Raw genomic sequence first — 16,454 nt, forward strand, 5'->3', positions numbered from 1 at the left:
AGTAAAGCAGTTAATAAAACACCAGTTTCAGTAGATTAAAAAAAAGCTTTATTTGGTAGTGCCCATTACACTGGTAACACTGTTAGATAAATGGAAAGTGTTAAGTGACCTATATTGGCTGATTAAAACAAAAAGATCAACCGAACTCTCAATTTAAGTAACCCATACTTAAAACTGGAAAGTTCATTAACAAACTGTTTTGTCAAAAGAAAAATCGGGTTTTTAGGTCAACTCGTTAAAACTTCGATCAAGTTTAAACATGCTATGTTTGTCGTTGTTTTCAGCTGTTCTACTGAATGATGACTAGCAAAGACTGAAGTGTTGCACACTGTACATTTGCTAATAACACTCTGTAGTTCAGGTCAGAGAAACAGCCAGCAGTGAGAAGGTCGACCCCGATCGTTCCCCTTCCAAAATAAAAAAACAAAAAAGAAATCATGCTGCGATCAAACCACCTTCTCTGGGATCAGCAGAGGTCCTGAAGACCCTTTTCTCGAGGCTGTTTTAAATACTGCGTTACCTGCAAGTAAGACTATTGACAGCATGTCATTATTTAATGTCCTTAAGGAGAAAACTGTATTTTCCAAAGTCATTGTCGTTCGGTGCTATAAGATGGTCTTTTTTGGCTTTGGCAAGTTTCATCAAAAGAAATTCTCTGCGCTCCCTCCACTCCCTCAGCTCCTGCTCTCCATGGGCCAGTTTACACAAGTCGTCCTCTGTGCATGTGCCTTTAAGGAACCTGCGGAAGGTGAAAATTCCTCATCAGAAAATGGGAAAAGTGGTCAAAGACGAAGGTGCTTCTGACGGTTTTACCTCTCACAAACTTTGAAAGTGCCGGTGGGAAATCGGTACTGCCAGCAGTTCTGATCATCCTCGGAGTTGAAAACTCGCTCTTTGTGTTTTTCTGAAGTGATATGCTGCTGCCACTGCTTCTCACTGTTGCAGTTTTTACCGCACAGCCAACAATGATTCCCAGCCTTCAAGAGACACAAATCAACCCTTCAGGACTGGCAGCTTTCGTCAAATCCGTCCAGATCAAAGATATATGAAAATGTCTACTCACCACCTCCTCGGCGTAGTCTGTCGGCATGTGGATCTGTTTACCGTTCTCCCTGACAGAGTTATTGGAAGTGTCCTCACTCCAGCCGGGTTTCTGGGACTGCAGCCATCGTTCATAAAGCTGATCCATATCTGGAACTATGTCAGAGTAGGGGGTGAGAGTGCAGCCCCACACACAAACCTCTGATCAAATCTGGAGGACAAAAAAAAGCTGAAATCTCACTGTTGTTTTCCTTCATGTAGGTCCAAAGGTCTCTTTCTTCAACACTGTGAGCAAATGTGCAATTCCCAATGTACTGACACTTCTTGCCAGCAGTCACATGCATGCAAATCTGGAAGAGAAAAAGCACAAGTGGATGAAATCTCATTCAGTAAATGCAGCATAAAAGACATGAGAGTTGTACCTCAAACTGAGATGGGATGGGTTTTTTGGTTGGGAGTGGTCTGACTGTCGTCCACTTTTTTCTTTCATGGGAACTTACGAGCACCACCCGCCTGTCTTTGGCCCACCTTCACCGTAAAAATATGACGGGATTTAGCAGGGGGGAAAGGTTTTCCCAACAGAAAATAAGACACCGAGCGAATACTCACTGATGTCTTGCCTTGGCAGAACAATACTTCTTGTTTCTGTCAGCTTCACTTAGCTGGCCGTTCCTCCAGCACTGGCCACAAACAAACATCATTTTCAGGTTGGGGGGACCAAACCTCCGCGGAACCATGGAGAGCTGCAGAGAAATCCCGTTATTATTTCACGGCACACCAGACGCTGAAAATAAAAGATCAACTCTGCAGCCCCGTGAGAGGCTAAAGCTGTGTAAAAACTCCAGTTTAAAAGACTCATCACTGTATCTGCAGCACTATGCGGCACACTTTCAACCCTTCCTCTTTTTCAAAAAGCGCAGTGCCCCTTATATATGAATTAATTATGATTGTCGAAGTGATTTTGCGTCAAAATACCAGTCTGTTTTTTTAAGGAGTTGCAAACATGGTTGGATGTTATTGTAAATACGCTAACGTGGCGTCAAAGTGCTTTTTTAACTTGTTACTAACAACGTCGGGAGTTAGCGGGGTACAGTACGGTTTGTTTTAGCGGCATCAGTCTATCTTTTAACGTGTTGCAAATAAGGTTGGGAGTGAAGCTACATTGACAACGCCCTCAGCAATGCATGATCCAATGAAACGTTTACGCAAACATGCGTTAATGCCCGTTCTTGGCCTTTCTGTTCCAAACTCTATTGATCAACTTTGAGTTTCTACGATCGTTTTTGAGCTTTACATGCAAAATGTCCAGGCATTAAAGGCATGTTGAAGGCTGAATCAAGTCAAACTTTGACCAATCGGGGACTTGGATTTGATAGCGACGTATTGACGGCGTCCCTTTTAATTCACGGACGTGTCAACGGTTGGAAAAGTGATCCGGAGGAGAAATTAATAACTTTGGTTTTTGCCCGGCGGGATAATGACAGACAAAGCCAGAAGCAAGATTTGCACCGCTTGACATTTCGCACCAAGCCTCTTCCAACTGTAGGTCGTTGACAATAAGTCAGGTAAATCATTACTGCTAACATGAAAAACAAAAAATATAAAAAGAAGGTATAACGATTAAGTGTTTGTTGTGGTCCCACCTGTGTGCCCTGTAAAGACGCTGTAGCGTTCCAATACCTCTTTGCCTCCTGAACTATCTCTTCAGGTGTGATTCCTGCAAGAGGAAAGCAGTTTAACGGCCTGCCACAGGTCTCCCACTCGACTTCAAAAAAGTCAGCCTCACCGCGCTCATGCTGCATCATCCAGACCTTCAGCTCCACCAGGCTGTGAGCATAAAAGCAGTCATCCTCCCTTACACAACCGTAGCGCACTTCATGGCGACAAAGGTCCAGCTGGCTCTGAGGAGTCAACGGTCTGATTTTGGAATAGCAAACTGTAGTTTCCTTTAAAATGTGGACCAGGCACCTGAAAAAGAGAAACTTCTTTCACATCATCTCTTCTTTCCAGACGATCCACACAGTGGGCGATCAAATGAACTTACTTATGATCCTCAAAGTCATGTTTGGTCACCGGATGAGAACAGAGCAAAGGATCGTCTTTGTTGGTTTTGCTTATTATTCTGGGTTTATGGTCAAAGCACACCTGAGGAACCACCAAAAAGGAAAATATTGAACTATAAAAAACAAAAAAGCAGGCATTTAGATGAGGAGTTTGTGCTGCCATGTCAGGAAAAATACTTGATAAAAAGAACCCCTAAATAAAAGTACTGATTGAAAAATGATCAGACCTAGTATTATCAGATCTAATGAGAGGTTTTGTGTAATATTTTGTTTTTAAATTTAATTTAAAAAAAGGTTTGTTACACCTGGTTTTGAAAAGCCAAAACATACTCAACAACTGTGGTTATTAAACACGTCTTAAAGTATCACTAAAACTTAAATAAATAAATAAATCTCAAATTGGTTTTGAGGCTCAATTTCATCAAGATAGGTTGAGTTTCAACAAGAAAACAAAAAAGTCTGTACTGCTGATGTTGCAATGATTACTGCTTAATATTTTGGTTTTATTCGTCTGTGGTTTGACTATAACGACCAGTATGTGACCACCTGCATTAGAGCGCCATCTTTAACTAAATCACAGGTTTCTGCCAGCGTTTAGTAAGTTACACATTTAGCTAAATGTTCCTTCTTAAGATTTATCAGTTTTATTTTGATTTTCAGCCGAAAGTTGAATTTTAGCTCCTTTTTTCATCATTTTTTTAGCACAACCTCACCTAGGTTTTTTTATAGCATTTTTGGGGGATATTTTATCAACATTAGGTCTAAAATAGCATTAAAAAAACAAAACAAAACGTGAATTGAAGCATTTTTAAAAGCTTAAAAAAGAAAAGAACAGGAAAAAAAGCTCCAACCTTTTGAACTAAAAATAAAAATGTACAGTGCAACTTCAATTAAAATGCAATGCAAACCTTTTACATTGAAATGCAGCCAGCATCTCAGGCGGTTTTTTTATTGTAATTCCTCAAAAACAAGTTTCAAAATAAGACCAAATCATTTATGGTCGTCTCAAAAACAATTTTAAGTTTTTTTCATGCCAATCATGAGAGGTAAAACAGAAACAGAACAAGACTGGTTTATAGTTAGAAGCTCTAACTTTAAAAACCAGTTGAAGTGGCCTTTAAAAAAAGGTCATGTTATTTGAACCATCCGTCGACATCTTACGGGTTAAAGGCCTTTAACCAAATCTTTAAAATCTCAGCTATTAAAAGCAAACATTTACATTTAAATTCTAGGGTAGGAAATCAAAAAAAACAATGCAGCTGATGGTTATACTTGTATAAAAAGAGAGAAAAATAAAAGGCTCACCCCACAGAGAAACATGAATATCCCCCGATGCTCCTGTAAGATTTTGGGAACCGTCAACCTGATGTTTGAGTTTGGCCCAAAAGGGTCAAAAAGCAGCTCTCTGGAGATGAAGCCTTTCCTCTCCAGAGTCCAAACATCGATCTCCTCCTGGCAGTATGCAAACGTGCAGTGGCCAGGATACAGGCACTCCTTTCCAACAGCAACCTCTGAGACAGAGACCAGCAGTTTTCAGCACGGCCTCCATCCATAAACGTCAGAAAACCCCAACATCACAGTGACAAACACAATGAGTGATCTCAACAGCTGTTAGTTCAAAAACACAAAGAAAAAAAAAAACGTATAGAACTCAAACAACTGGCATTATGCCCCAACAAACATCTATGAGGTAATTTAAATGAATGTTTACATGAAACAAAAACTTCTCATTGTGATTCTTCATTTCTGATTTAGTTGGACCAGATATCAAATATCAAAATTCCACCTGGGACATTTGTTCCTGTTGGCTGATAAAACAGAGCAACAACAAAATAGTGAACTTTTTCCTAAGGAAAAGGTAAAAGCAAGGGGTTATTGATCAGGGGTTTGTTTTTGGAACACAGTTGTGTTCACAAAATCAGAAATGCAGAAAATAATGCTTGCAAAATAATGGATTTTTCTCTGAAGGTACCTTCATGATCACATTATGCCGCAGGCAAATCTTTTAGGAGTTTGACAGACTCAAACCACACTGAAACAGGATTTCAAGCTGTTCTGAGAACCAAAGCCTTTTAAATCAGAATATGAAATGAACACGAGAAAGTTACGTGTTAAACTCGGGACAACAAATCTTTCTAAAAACTGGATGATACCATTCTCCAACAAGCCATTTCTGTTCTTTTCACAAGGTACAGTGTTCCCCTGCCTATTCGCGTTTCAATATTCAATATTTGAGTTTTTATTTTAGTCACGCGACTCCTCAGCTTCATCACAAAAACTCAGCTCAAGACGCTTGTATGAAACTTTTGCGTCCAAAGGAGGTGCTGCGGGGGAGGAGGGGAGCGGAGAGGAGGAGCACACCGGCCCGTCAGCTCTTTGCCAGCTCCTACAGAAGATTTCTCAGCTATTTCCACTGGTTCCTAACTCGCTATAACCAAAGTTTGTGTCCATCCACGGAGAAAAGGGCATCAGCTGACTCAGAAGCAGCCGGAAAATATCCTGATTTGCCGAGGAAGATAATGGATGAATGAATGACGGACGAAACTGGCTTCTTCTGGAAGAAGCTGATCTCTCCCACTAAACTGATGGAGGAGGAAGCACGGATTCCTGGCCTTAAGGCCCAGAGTGACACTCCTAATTAGGGCAGCACGACATGAGGAAAACTTGCGATATGCAATATTAGTGCAATATTGCGATGACGATATAACTTGCGGTATCTGCACAAATAGCAAAACAACCAAAAACATTTCCATTTCATAAAAACAGTTTAAAAATTACATTCCAAACGTCTACATAGGAGGCAAACATCTAACATTTAAGGCTCCATCCGATTGGTTAACAATGTGAAGGGGTGCATCTGATTGGTCAAATACATAAATGGATTTATTTAATTTGTTAAATACTTCAAGCTGTCATAAGATTGTTGTAGCACATTTAAGGAAACCATTTATTGCAATTTTTGCCGTCTTTTGAGATATGCGTGCTGCACAGCTTGATCTCGCGATAACGATAAATTTGCGATATATTGTGCAGGCCTACTCCTAATGTGCGTTTGAAGTAGGCTACTGTACCATCTGTTACTCTGAATTAAAAAAAAAACACCTATATGCTGAGCAATATGAATAGTAAAAATAAATGAACACTAAGATACATTCAAATCCTGAACAACTTTACACTTTAGTAGCCTTTAGTGAAAGTATTTTATAACTTAGCATACAATCTGCATTTGTTTAAACAAGTGAAAACATAATACTGCAATGGCTTCTGGGTAAAAGCCAAAGTTTCCCTTAGTAATAAATGTGTTTTCTTAAGCTTCTGACCGTTTGTTTGATGATTTGGTTCACATGGTAAAGAGGTGGGGTTTTTTTTTTATCTTTTCAAATAAAAACTTTATTTAAAACACTAGTTTCAAAGCCTGAATAATGTCAGTGACTGTGCTCTGGACCATTGTGCTTTCAGGATAAACTGGTTACCTTTGCAGATGTAATACGGTCCGACATACTGAGTTTTCGTTGGTCTGGGTCGAATGAGCTTCCACATTTTGTCGGGCGAGTGCTTCATTCTGCCGAGTAATACATCCTTTTTGCATTTATGCTCTTCTGTGTGAAGCGTGTAATCCAACACTCCAGGACCTGCAGGTGTGGAGAAGGCGTTTTTACACGGAGCGTCTTTCACTCGGTGACCAAATGTCAGGGAATGGACCGTTTCTTACCAGTTTTCACGTAGCACATGGCGCACGCCTGCCGGAACTCATGCGTATCAGCTAAGGGGTTTTTGGCTAAATCCACAGCAGCGGGGAGGTTTTTCACATCGGGCATACCCACAGCCATCCCCATGGGGGGTTCATCATTGCTAAGCTGTAATAAAAAGAAGTTGAAGGAACAGAGTGAGAACTTACTAAGCCATCAATGGCTATACTTTAGTGAGTCCAAAACCAAAGGTGTTACCTGTGCCATGAAGGGAGAATGAGTGAAATCTACAGTTTGGACAAAAGAAAAACAAAAAAACACAGATTTTCAGTAACACACATTTTGATTAAAGGCAGAGTAAAATGCCTGAACGATGAAGTAACTTACCCGTTTTATAATCTGATATTGTGAGACTATCCAGAGAGTCTAGAGGCTGGGACAGTCTTTGAAAAGTGTCCATACCTAAATACGTGCTTGACCCCGACTTGTGGTACAAAGGCGGCAGATTTACAGTGCACTGCTGGGAACCGCTGGATAGAAATGGGTTTATGTGGGCTGGCATCAGGAATGGACTTGACATGGAACTGCCTGAGCCAATACTGGTTGGCAAAGGAAGAGGCCCCTTCACTGTGGGAATGTCCTGATAAAGAGAGGAAAACACGTCACACATGAGTTTAAAAAGCCCCCTCTGACGTGTTTTGGGGTCACACCTACTAACCGATAGTGACTCGGGACCAGCTTGGTCGAGAAGATCATCTAGATCGTCCCCAATGATATCTGCATCAAAATCCTGATTAGGCTCAAATATCGGAGAAGGCTTGTTGGTTCGGCACCCGTTGACGTATGTGAGCCCGTGGAGGGGAACTGATGGGGGCGCAGACAAAGACAGGGACTCGAAGCCTGGAGGCTCTGTTGGGGGTGCTGATAGGATGCTGTTGCTGGGAGGGGGCTCGTCCACCGCCGAGTCATTCAGAGGTATATGAACCGTCAACGGAGGCTGGATTGGAGCTGGACCTGGAGCCAGAATGTTGCTTTCCTGGGTCACCGGAGGCACTTCTAGCACACAGAAACGGGACGTGAGGCTTTTCTAAAAGGCGAATCGAAACTTCACCGAGCAACAAACTCACCAATTTCTATATCTTCTACCGTAGTCGTGCCATGAGAAAACTGAAAAAGAGGTACAGGTTATTATCTTCCATTGGAGTCGGTTCAGCTGGAGTATTGTGCCAGGGGGGATGCATACTTTATCACAAGGCGCATCTTGATAACTTGAGCCTCTCAAAACATTCAAGGCAGGCTTTAGAAAAAGAAGGAAAGACATTTATTCTGTAATTCTCCTTTCTTTCAAGTGAACGTTCAAAAAGCAGCAGTCTGAAAGAGCAGACGAGACGTCCCCGGAGGAGCGTATGCTTTGTTTTCCTTTTTTCTACGGTTAGATCGGCGCTGGGATTAAACGCGGCACACACATACCTTACTTCTCACATAAGCTTTACGGATTTTCAATCCCAAAATTTTGGCAAGGTCCTGAGTCAGCTGTGTGACATTGGAGTCCTGTCAAAGAGAACAGAAGGTCATCAGCAACCTCGTTCCGTCAGAACACCCAGCTTTTATGGAAAGGATGTTTATCATTTTTAAAAGGGAGTCTTAATAGCCATTCGGGTTAATTTCTCACCAGCTACAACCCAGCAGGAGCCACAAAGTCTCAATTCACCCATTTGAGCAGTGAAACCTTAATTTATATTCATGTCGTTACTATTATGACAAACATAAATATACTATCCATTTCCGCTTTGCATAAATAAAAACCAAACACGAAGAGAAACTAGCTTTTTTTACATTTATTTTAAATATGAATTAGTTCATTTATTTAGACTGATGTTTACATGACTTCCTTTCAAAATAAAAGACATCCCATGTCACATAGGATCATCTCACTGGAGCAATTTAGTAGTAGGTAGTGTCATTTCAGCAGGGATTAAAAAAAGGAAGTATTTTACTGTTTGTGGTGCATCTCAACCAGAAATTAATAATAAAGTAATTAAGGGACCCCAACCGTTAGGGCTGTCAACCATTAGTCGACATCGTACTATTAAAAGTGGTTAACGCTAATTTGGTTTTGCCGACACGTCTGTTTTCTTGTCCTTCCGGTTTTATGAACACACATCCAGCAGGTTGTGTTCATATCGGACTAGTGCCAGACACACAGGTAGCAACAGGGAGAGGATTCTTCTTCTTTTGTGTATTTACTGTTTATTAGCGCTCGTCCGCCTCCTACAGCAGGAACAGGCTCGGTGCACAAAGTAAAACGGTGCAAATCCAGCAAAACTCGCTCCAGACTTTTTGTTTCCACAGCTTTGTTCCTATAAATGTCCATCTTGGAGTCAGACCATACACAAACCAATTATTGATGTCTCCTTCGTGATCATATTGTGAATTATTTTCCTTTACTGTAATACTTATTTACTTTACTGTAAATTTTTAAAACTATTAGCTTTTTTATTTTTCTTTAACCGTAGAGCTAAATGGAAGGGTAAAAGAGCCCCATTTGGTTGCAGATGCCTTTATGATTAACAGTAAAATTCTGCAAGAAGAGTTAAGAAAGCTAGCTGTAAAAAAAAAAAAAAAGTCACGAGTCTAGATTCCCTTCAAAAAGTGGTGAATGTAACAAGAGCAAAGCATAAAATGAAGCTGCTGCAAAATATTTAGCATTAACCGGTACCCCAACATGACGAGAAGAGCTGAAATCAGGAATAACATGACACTGAAATGCCAACTCGGAAAAGAAAAACACTCCTGTCTGTTAATAGAAATGATAAAATAAGGAAAATGTTAAGACAGTGTGTTTAATTTTGAGTCATTGGCAACATCATCGGCATTGAAGTGTTAAGCGTAAAACTATTTACCTAGCCATGCAAGCATTTTTTTTCTTTTCAAAATTTCAATCCAAAGAATGTGCACTGTATGTATGTGTGGAAATCTGTTCTTTATTTACCTGAGGCACTACAAGAGAGCATTTGGCAACAGCCTCATAGGCCTCTTGATGTCTTCCCAACTCTTTCAAGGCTTTTGCTTTTCTGTACAGTGCTTTGTAGTTGCCTTCATTCAAGTGGAGAGCTTTTTCACAGTCTTCTAATGCTTGGTCATACAGTCCCTGCAAGGAAAAAACAAAAATATAACCACTTTAGTTTACACAACTAGGAGTTTTATATGTGACACAACGCGTAGAAAGAAAAGATTGGATTCAGGAAGCTATTTTTCCTGATTCTAAAGCGTTTAAACTAATCTGTTAGATATATATGGAATTTGAGAAGGGACGTCACCCATGGAAAATGACTTGTGGCTCCAACGAAATTAAATCAATTCAGTCACCACATTGTTGTGATATGGATGCTGCCAAGTTGGAGCCAGACATCATCAGTTAGCAGTGATTGGTCCGAGTCAGTGTTCCTATAGCAACCACTCTTGCCAATCAGAGCGGTGAGCTTGTTAGAAGACTACACAAAATTTGTTTCAAACTTTTGGACGTAGGGTCAGCATCAATTTAAGGTATCTGATTGGCCATTTTGTAACTTGAATAACTTGCATAACAGAAGAAATTTAATGGAAGGAAAAAAAGAATAAGGATTAGCAGCAACGTGTTTAAAAAGAGTAGAGAAAGAATGATTATTCTGACAAATATAGCTGTTTATTTCCCTATGAAAGTCTATGGGACTTTGCGGGCACTTCCTGTTTGGTCACTCAGTCCAATTCTCATATTGATCTACACTCAGTAACCATAGCAAAGTAATAGTAAATCACAGTTGACAAAACTGTGGATTAAACTCTGATATTCCACGGTCCGGGTGAACACTCGATTCTGATAGGCTGCTGGGGGTGCATTAAAAAGTGATAACGCACAGTGATAACCGGACGCCTAAAAAAGAAGTTCCGGTCACATCGCTTAAATCCGTGCTTCCCCCCTTAGGAAAAAGAAAATGTTTTGCGCCCCCCTACCCCCACCCACACACACTCGCCGCAGTGACAATATATTAGGTTAATATCTATAAAAATTGCGTTAATATACATTTAATTGTATCTTTTAACATTAACAAAAGAAAAAAAGTGAAATAAATCCACTTTTACCTTTATTTTGCCACACAGAAACCCAGTTATAGTCTAAAACAGAAAAAAGCTTAAAGTGCCTGAAATAAAAATCTGTCAGTCCATATTTAAACTAGAAACATTTTTGACCAATGGAACTATTTGAGGCTGAGAAAAATAATTCAATCAATACATAATATTAAATGTAAATTGATCTGAAACTTTAACACAGCAGCACCAATATATTTAACGTTTTTAATCTGAAGAAACAGGTAAAAAAACATTGTGCTGATTTTTTTTCTAAATGATGGATTGTTTATTAATGATCTCATAAAGTGCAGCTGTTTTACTGCATTACTTGCTGTTCTACTGCATTACCTGCTGTTCATTTTCTAATTCCTTTTATCCCTTTCAGGGTCAAGGGGTTGCTGGAGCCTATTCCGGCCACTTGTGGGCGAAGGCAGGGGACACCCTGGACAGTTCGCCACAGGTGCTCTGTCACAGGGTAGAGCAGGGGTCGGGAACCTATGGCTCGCGAGCCATCTATGGCTCTTTTGATGGTCACATGTGGCTCGCAGACAAATCTTTAATTATACTTTTTTTTCTTTCTTTAGACCAGTCCTTCTCGGGCGCGATGCGATGCCAGAGGCGCGCAGTAGTAGCGGTGCTTAGAGAGAAAAATCTGCGCCAGCGCTATCAGTTACTATTATCTATTATTTCACAGAGTTTGTACCAGCCGGAAACCTGTGAATTGCCGTGCCTAAAACTGCGCGCTCCGGTCTCTGAGAAAGAGCGCGCAGATGAGGGGACGGGATGTGTGAGGGAGAAAGCAGAGGGTGGGGGTGAGGGGTTGTGGGGACAGGCAGCAGGTGAATCGCGCAGGGATTGTAAAAACGTAAAACCCGCTGCCCGTCATTCACTGCAGCGTGTGAGTGTGTGTTTGGCTCCCGGTCTTTATGTGAGCAGTCTTTGTCACATCTACAGAACATTCAGACCAACCTAAGATCACATTTAAAGTCTCAACGCCTGCATGAAGCAGAAACTCACCACGTATCAACCAGACTAGACCATCAGCAGAACTACCACGAGAAATACTCATCATTTATTAGCTACAGCATTACAATGTTATTAAAAAGAATCCACAGACTTATTGTACTTTAAAAATGTTGAAATTAAATCAAATGCTCACATTCACTTGTATATTTAGTTTTAAACATATTGTAGCGGACTGAGTTGGACTTGGCTGTTGGGTTGGTGTTTTTTGGTCCAGGTCCCCCAGCCGGGACTTGAACTGGGGGCCTTCTTGCTGTGAAGCAAGAGCGCCAACCACTGCACTACCACGCAGCATTACCTGCCGTCTTTCGGTCAAATACTGACACCAACTAAACGACAGGCAGACAAAGATACATATATGGGAAATAAAGACACGTCATCAAAATGTCTACAATAGTTCATAAAGAATGACACTATTAGCATGAGCTGAGTCATCAAAAGGCACGCGATGATCCTGGTGTTGCGCAACAGAGGCAGCGCTCTGCGTGCGTGTTCTACCTCGCAGCCTGAACCCACTAGCCCTCCCCTTTCCTTCTCACACACGCGTGTGACAGGAGACAAGAGCAGCTGCAGGGACGGCAGTTCACAGTTTCAGGCTGTTACAAACTCTGTAGTATAACAGATAATAGGAAACCAATAGTGGCGCAGATTATTTTCCAAGCACTGAGCCGCTGTCACCACTGCCCCCACGTAAATTTGCGACCCGGGCAATTGCCCGTATTACCTGTGCCTAAAACCGTTACTAATATTTACGAATATTTATTTATTTTGTGAGTGACCATGGTATAAGCGGGTTAACGGCCTTGGAAATGTGGATTATAAGAAATTAACACACTTCGTCGGCCATTAATTCTTACATAGAACAGCCTCAGATGGAGCAGTTACAGCTTCCTGTTTGTATTGACAAAGAAGAGAAGGCTAAGATCACAACATCCTCGTAAATTTGCCTGAACCTGCTTATTTTCAGGGTTTAATCAATATACAGGTTAGGAAAGGCACCTAAGGCCACATACAGGCTGCAGTAAAAAAAAAAAATGCATGGCGTCCTTACCGGAACAATGTTAAGGTACGCTGCAGCTCGATTTGCATACAGCTTTTCCAATAAACCTGCTGAAACGCAGATTTCCTCGGAGTCCGCATAGTCTGCTATACTGAGCGCCTCGGTGTACATCTCAATAGATTTTGTCCATTCGCCTTCTTTAAACACGTCGTTTCCTTCTCCAAACAAATTCCACACAAGTTCCTTTATGAACACCTGGAAACAGTGAAGGAAAAAATGAATTAGAATGAAAATCAAATATGAGAAGTACAAGTCAACTTTGTCAAGGGCAAACTGAAGTGTGAGCTACTCATTTCCCCCCCGCCTGAGCCCTTTAATTTGGTTAACCACCAGAAGTGTAAAAATAAAGATGAAAGGTGAAGTGCCCATGTTTAGGTTTATAAAACCTCACCTCATACTGGTCCTGACTTCCGGGGAACGGAAGGGTTGATCTAAAAAAAAAAAAAAAAATACAAAGTTTTAGAGTGACAAAGGTTGGTTTGTGTGGCATCAACAACTTTAGGAGTTCACTTTATTTAAAACAGATAAAGAAAATGTTAATGCTGTCCCATTTATTGTATGTTAAAGACTCAAACACCTCCTTTGAGAATCAACTGGTCGGATGCTTAGAGGGCTTCATCGTGAAACATCAAGAGAGCAAAGTTGCTTTAATGATCCTGCAGGTCTGTTTCAGCTGTGGTGGGAGAGTGAAGCAGCATTTCCTGCTGTACACAGAAAACCATCGAAGTGCTACAAACTGCTGGTCCTAAATCAACCTGATGGAGCCATTTTAGAGCAAACTAGGTTGTGCTTCTTTGCATAGTTCGGTCAAAGGTGCGACTTCTATCTGGGTTTTTCTTCCTTTATTCTGCTTTCTTGGCTCCTGCGACGTATACTCCAGAAAACACGGTAGATTCATTTTTAAAGTAAACCTCTGAAGCACAGCTGTCATGTGTTATTGTATCAGCAACCTAGGCACTTAAGCCAAGAATCCAAAGGCCTCAACACTCAATCAACCTTTAATTCAGGTATTTCAAGTTTCTTTTTCCCAGAAAGTTCAATTTTGTTCTTAAAATTCCTTTTAAAAACGAAGCACAAGGTTATGCCTTAGGTCAATTTAAGTGATGAATCTGGATCAGCATGTTAATCATATTTGATTAGATTTCACTTTTGATTCAGCTGCAAAAAAAGGCTGGGTATGAGTAAACATCTTTCCACTGGCCCAGCAGAGCTATGCAAACAAAGAGGACGAATGGAGCATGCCGAACAAATGAAAACAAGCGCCGTCCGTCAGAAGAGCGACTGAAACACAGCGGGAAATCAGCTGCGTCACTGCATTACCGCCACACCGAACAACAAAGAGTCCACGGACCGACATTTCTAAATTGTGAAACATTTCATTATAAAGACGGGGATTTCCACAACTAACCTGCAAACATATGTGTGCAGGTTGAAAGTAAAACAAAATGTCACAGGAGCTTAGCCTGTGTGACATATTTTATAACAAACTATAAAGTCAGTGGACAAAGTCAACACTTACAAAAGAACATTATTCATTAACCCAGGAATGTGATGTAATTAAGAAATAAGATGATTTAGAAAAGTGGAACAGAAGATGACAATTTTACAAAAAAATTCTCATAGATAGAAGTTTTGAGGATTGTTATAATAATGTAACTTCGTTTAGCTTTGGCCCTTTGATATGCATTCATATTCTCAGCAGTCATGTTCTCATATGTGTCATGCACTGAGAATGCTATTTTTTTAAGCAACAGCACTCCTATAATTGATTTCATCACAGCTGCTAGTCTGCTCCTCCAAAATATTTGTTTTATGCAATGTGAACGGTAACCAGGAGTTCCTTATGTTTATAAGTAAATAAGAATCTTTCAGCTTTAGTTTAAAGCTCACAAAGATCACATTAGATCTGGACAGGTGCATCATTGAAGAACCAGGAAGACACTTACTGGATAAACTGCAGGCCTTCTTGAATTTCCTGCCATCTGCTCCTTCTGTCCCGACACGCTCCAGACATGTTTGCGTGTTTTAATTTCTTTTCTTCAGACAGCACCTACAGAAATTTTGACAGATTAAATTAAGCCGGTAAAAAACTAGAATTGGGACACAAAAAAACAAACACACACAAAATGACATATTTCTTGTTTGTCAATATTGCAGATTACTCTACTTTTTTGCTGACAATTCCTACAAAAGGAAACAGCCTCAAGCTCCCGCCCCGCCTTCCCTACCCGATTCTCACTTCCGCGTATAAGAATGACGACACAGACCCAGTTCCGGAAATTAGTCAAGGAAACTTCTCTTCTCTTTAAGAAGTCAACAGTTAATTTCACTCAAAAATACACATTTATGTGAATTTTGATCTTATGAAATAATTATGTTAGAGAATAATAGCAATGGAGTATATGTTCATCGTATAATATTGTTGCAGTTAGCATGAATAGATGATAACTCCATTATCGGACAAAAGCGCCACTCTTAAATGTAATATTTTCTAAGATCAGAAGCGAAATAAACTGATTAAAAGCAGCATACATGTTAGGGTTTAAAATGTTCACAAATAATACACTTTATATATCAGATTCTCTATTTGACATAATTTTTTTGACGATATTTATTACATTGATACATAAATTAGTGCCAAAAAAGAATGGACATAATCTTGAGTAATGATGGGTTGTCAGTTTGTGCCTTCTCTTTTAATTACACAACAGTCATGCCAGTAATTTATAAATCTTTACAGGCGGCCACTTTATCATAATCATTTCCAAATATACAGATCTGAATTTTCTGGAGAAAAACACCCCCGGCTTTGAAGAAGGTTTTCAGACTGTCCGATAATGGATGCACGACTTTTAGCACACGTGTGTAAACCCGCTTTCAGGGACCATCGATAATATTTTATGTTAGCCATCACTATCATCCGCTAGCAAATTTTAAGCCATTTAAATCAAATCTATTTGAAATTCAAAACCCAACTACTTCGCCAACTACTACTCAAATATGCCTCTAAGTTTGTAGGAAGTAGCCTGGACTTCACAAAGCGAAGGCATTTCCAAGTTAAACTAGTTCCTCCACGCAAACAATAGCGCGAGCGGTGGAGGAGACGTTTAGCTCTGAGCTGAAACCGAGTACAAAAACACAGAAACTAACGAACAGCCATTTCTGTATATACTTACATGAATGGGTCTGTATTCCGATCACCGCCTATATCAGTATCTGACAGATAGGAAAGTATTTTTTCTCGTTATGGCTAAAAGAACTTGGCCGTTACTGTCGAAGGCCGCCCTTAGCTTCCTCTTCTTTTGTCATGTGAAGGAGCGTGATCGTGGAGAATAGCGGCCTGCTGCCCCCTACCGGCGAGGACCGGAACAAAAAGGGAAAACATGTTTGCATGCTCCGCCCACAACACAATTGCAAATGCAGTATAAAAACACAAAACAAACTAGTTTTATCTTTATAATAAATGAA

General features: G+C 40.4%; 1 protein-coding gene across 2 annotated transcripts; it reads right to left on the bottom strand.

The window, feature by feature from the left end:
• Window positions 1–25: 25 nt before the first annotated feature.
• zc3h7a (zinc finger CCCH-type containing 7A) lies at window positions 26–16,338 on the bottom strand. Of its 2 annotated transcripts, XM_023957453.2 has the most exons (23): window positions 16,163–16,338; window positions 14,933–15,036; window positions 13,378–13,417; window positions 12,978–13,181; window positions 9,786–9,944; window positions 8,264–8,344; window positions 8,037–8,090; window positions 7,921–7,960; window positions 7,512–7,849; window positions 7,181–7,433; window positions 7,052–7,080; window positions 6,817–6,961; window positions 6,578–6,736; window positions 4,410–4,615; window positions 3,086–3,186; window positions 2,828–3,009; window positions 2,685–2,758; window positions 1,651–1,784; window positions 1,464–1,569; window positions 1,283–1,391; window positions 1,064–1,197; window positions 814–977; window positions 26–739 (listed from the first exon to the last, which is right to left on the bottom strand). In XM_023957453.2, the coding sequence occupies exons 2-23, from the start codon at window positions 14,998–15,000 to the stop codon at window positions 550–552; spliced, it is 2,970 nt and encodes a 989-aa protein (XP_023813221.1). In that variant the 5' UTR covers window positions 15,001–15,036; window positions 16,163–16,338; the 3' UTR covers window positions 26–549. The 2 variants fall into 2 exon arrangements, with proteins under 2 accessions (XP_023813221.1, XP_023813222.1); XM_023957454.2 differs by lacking the exon at window positions 8,037–8,090.
• Window positions 16,339–16,454: the final 116 nt, after the last annotated feature.

Source organism: Oryzias latipes, chromosome 8 (genome assembly GCF_053564925.1).
Source record: "Oryzias latipes strain Hd-rR chromosome 8, Olatipes_Hd-rR_3.1".
Classification (NCBI taxonomy): Eukaryota; Metazoa; Chordata; class Actinopteri; order Beloniformes; family Adrianichthyidae; genus Oryzias; species Oryzias latipes.

Bases quoted from the DNA above. Each gene is read 5' to 3' on its own strand.
- zc3h7a (XM_023957453.2), bottom strand. From the start codon at position 15,000: ATGTCTGGAGCGTGTCGGGACAGAAGGAGCAGATGGCAGGAAATTCAA. The intron at 3,010-3,085 runs GTAAGTTCATTT...TCTCTTTTTCAG, and splicing joins CATGACTTTGAGGATCATAA to GTGCCTGGTCCACATTTTAA. The intron at 1,570-1,650 runs GTGAGTATTCGC...TTTACGGTGAAG, and splicing joins TCTGCCAAGGCAAGACATCA to GTGGGCCAAAGACAGGCGGG.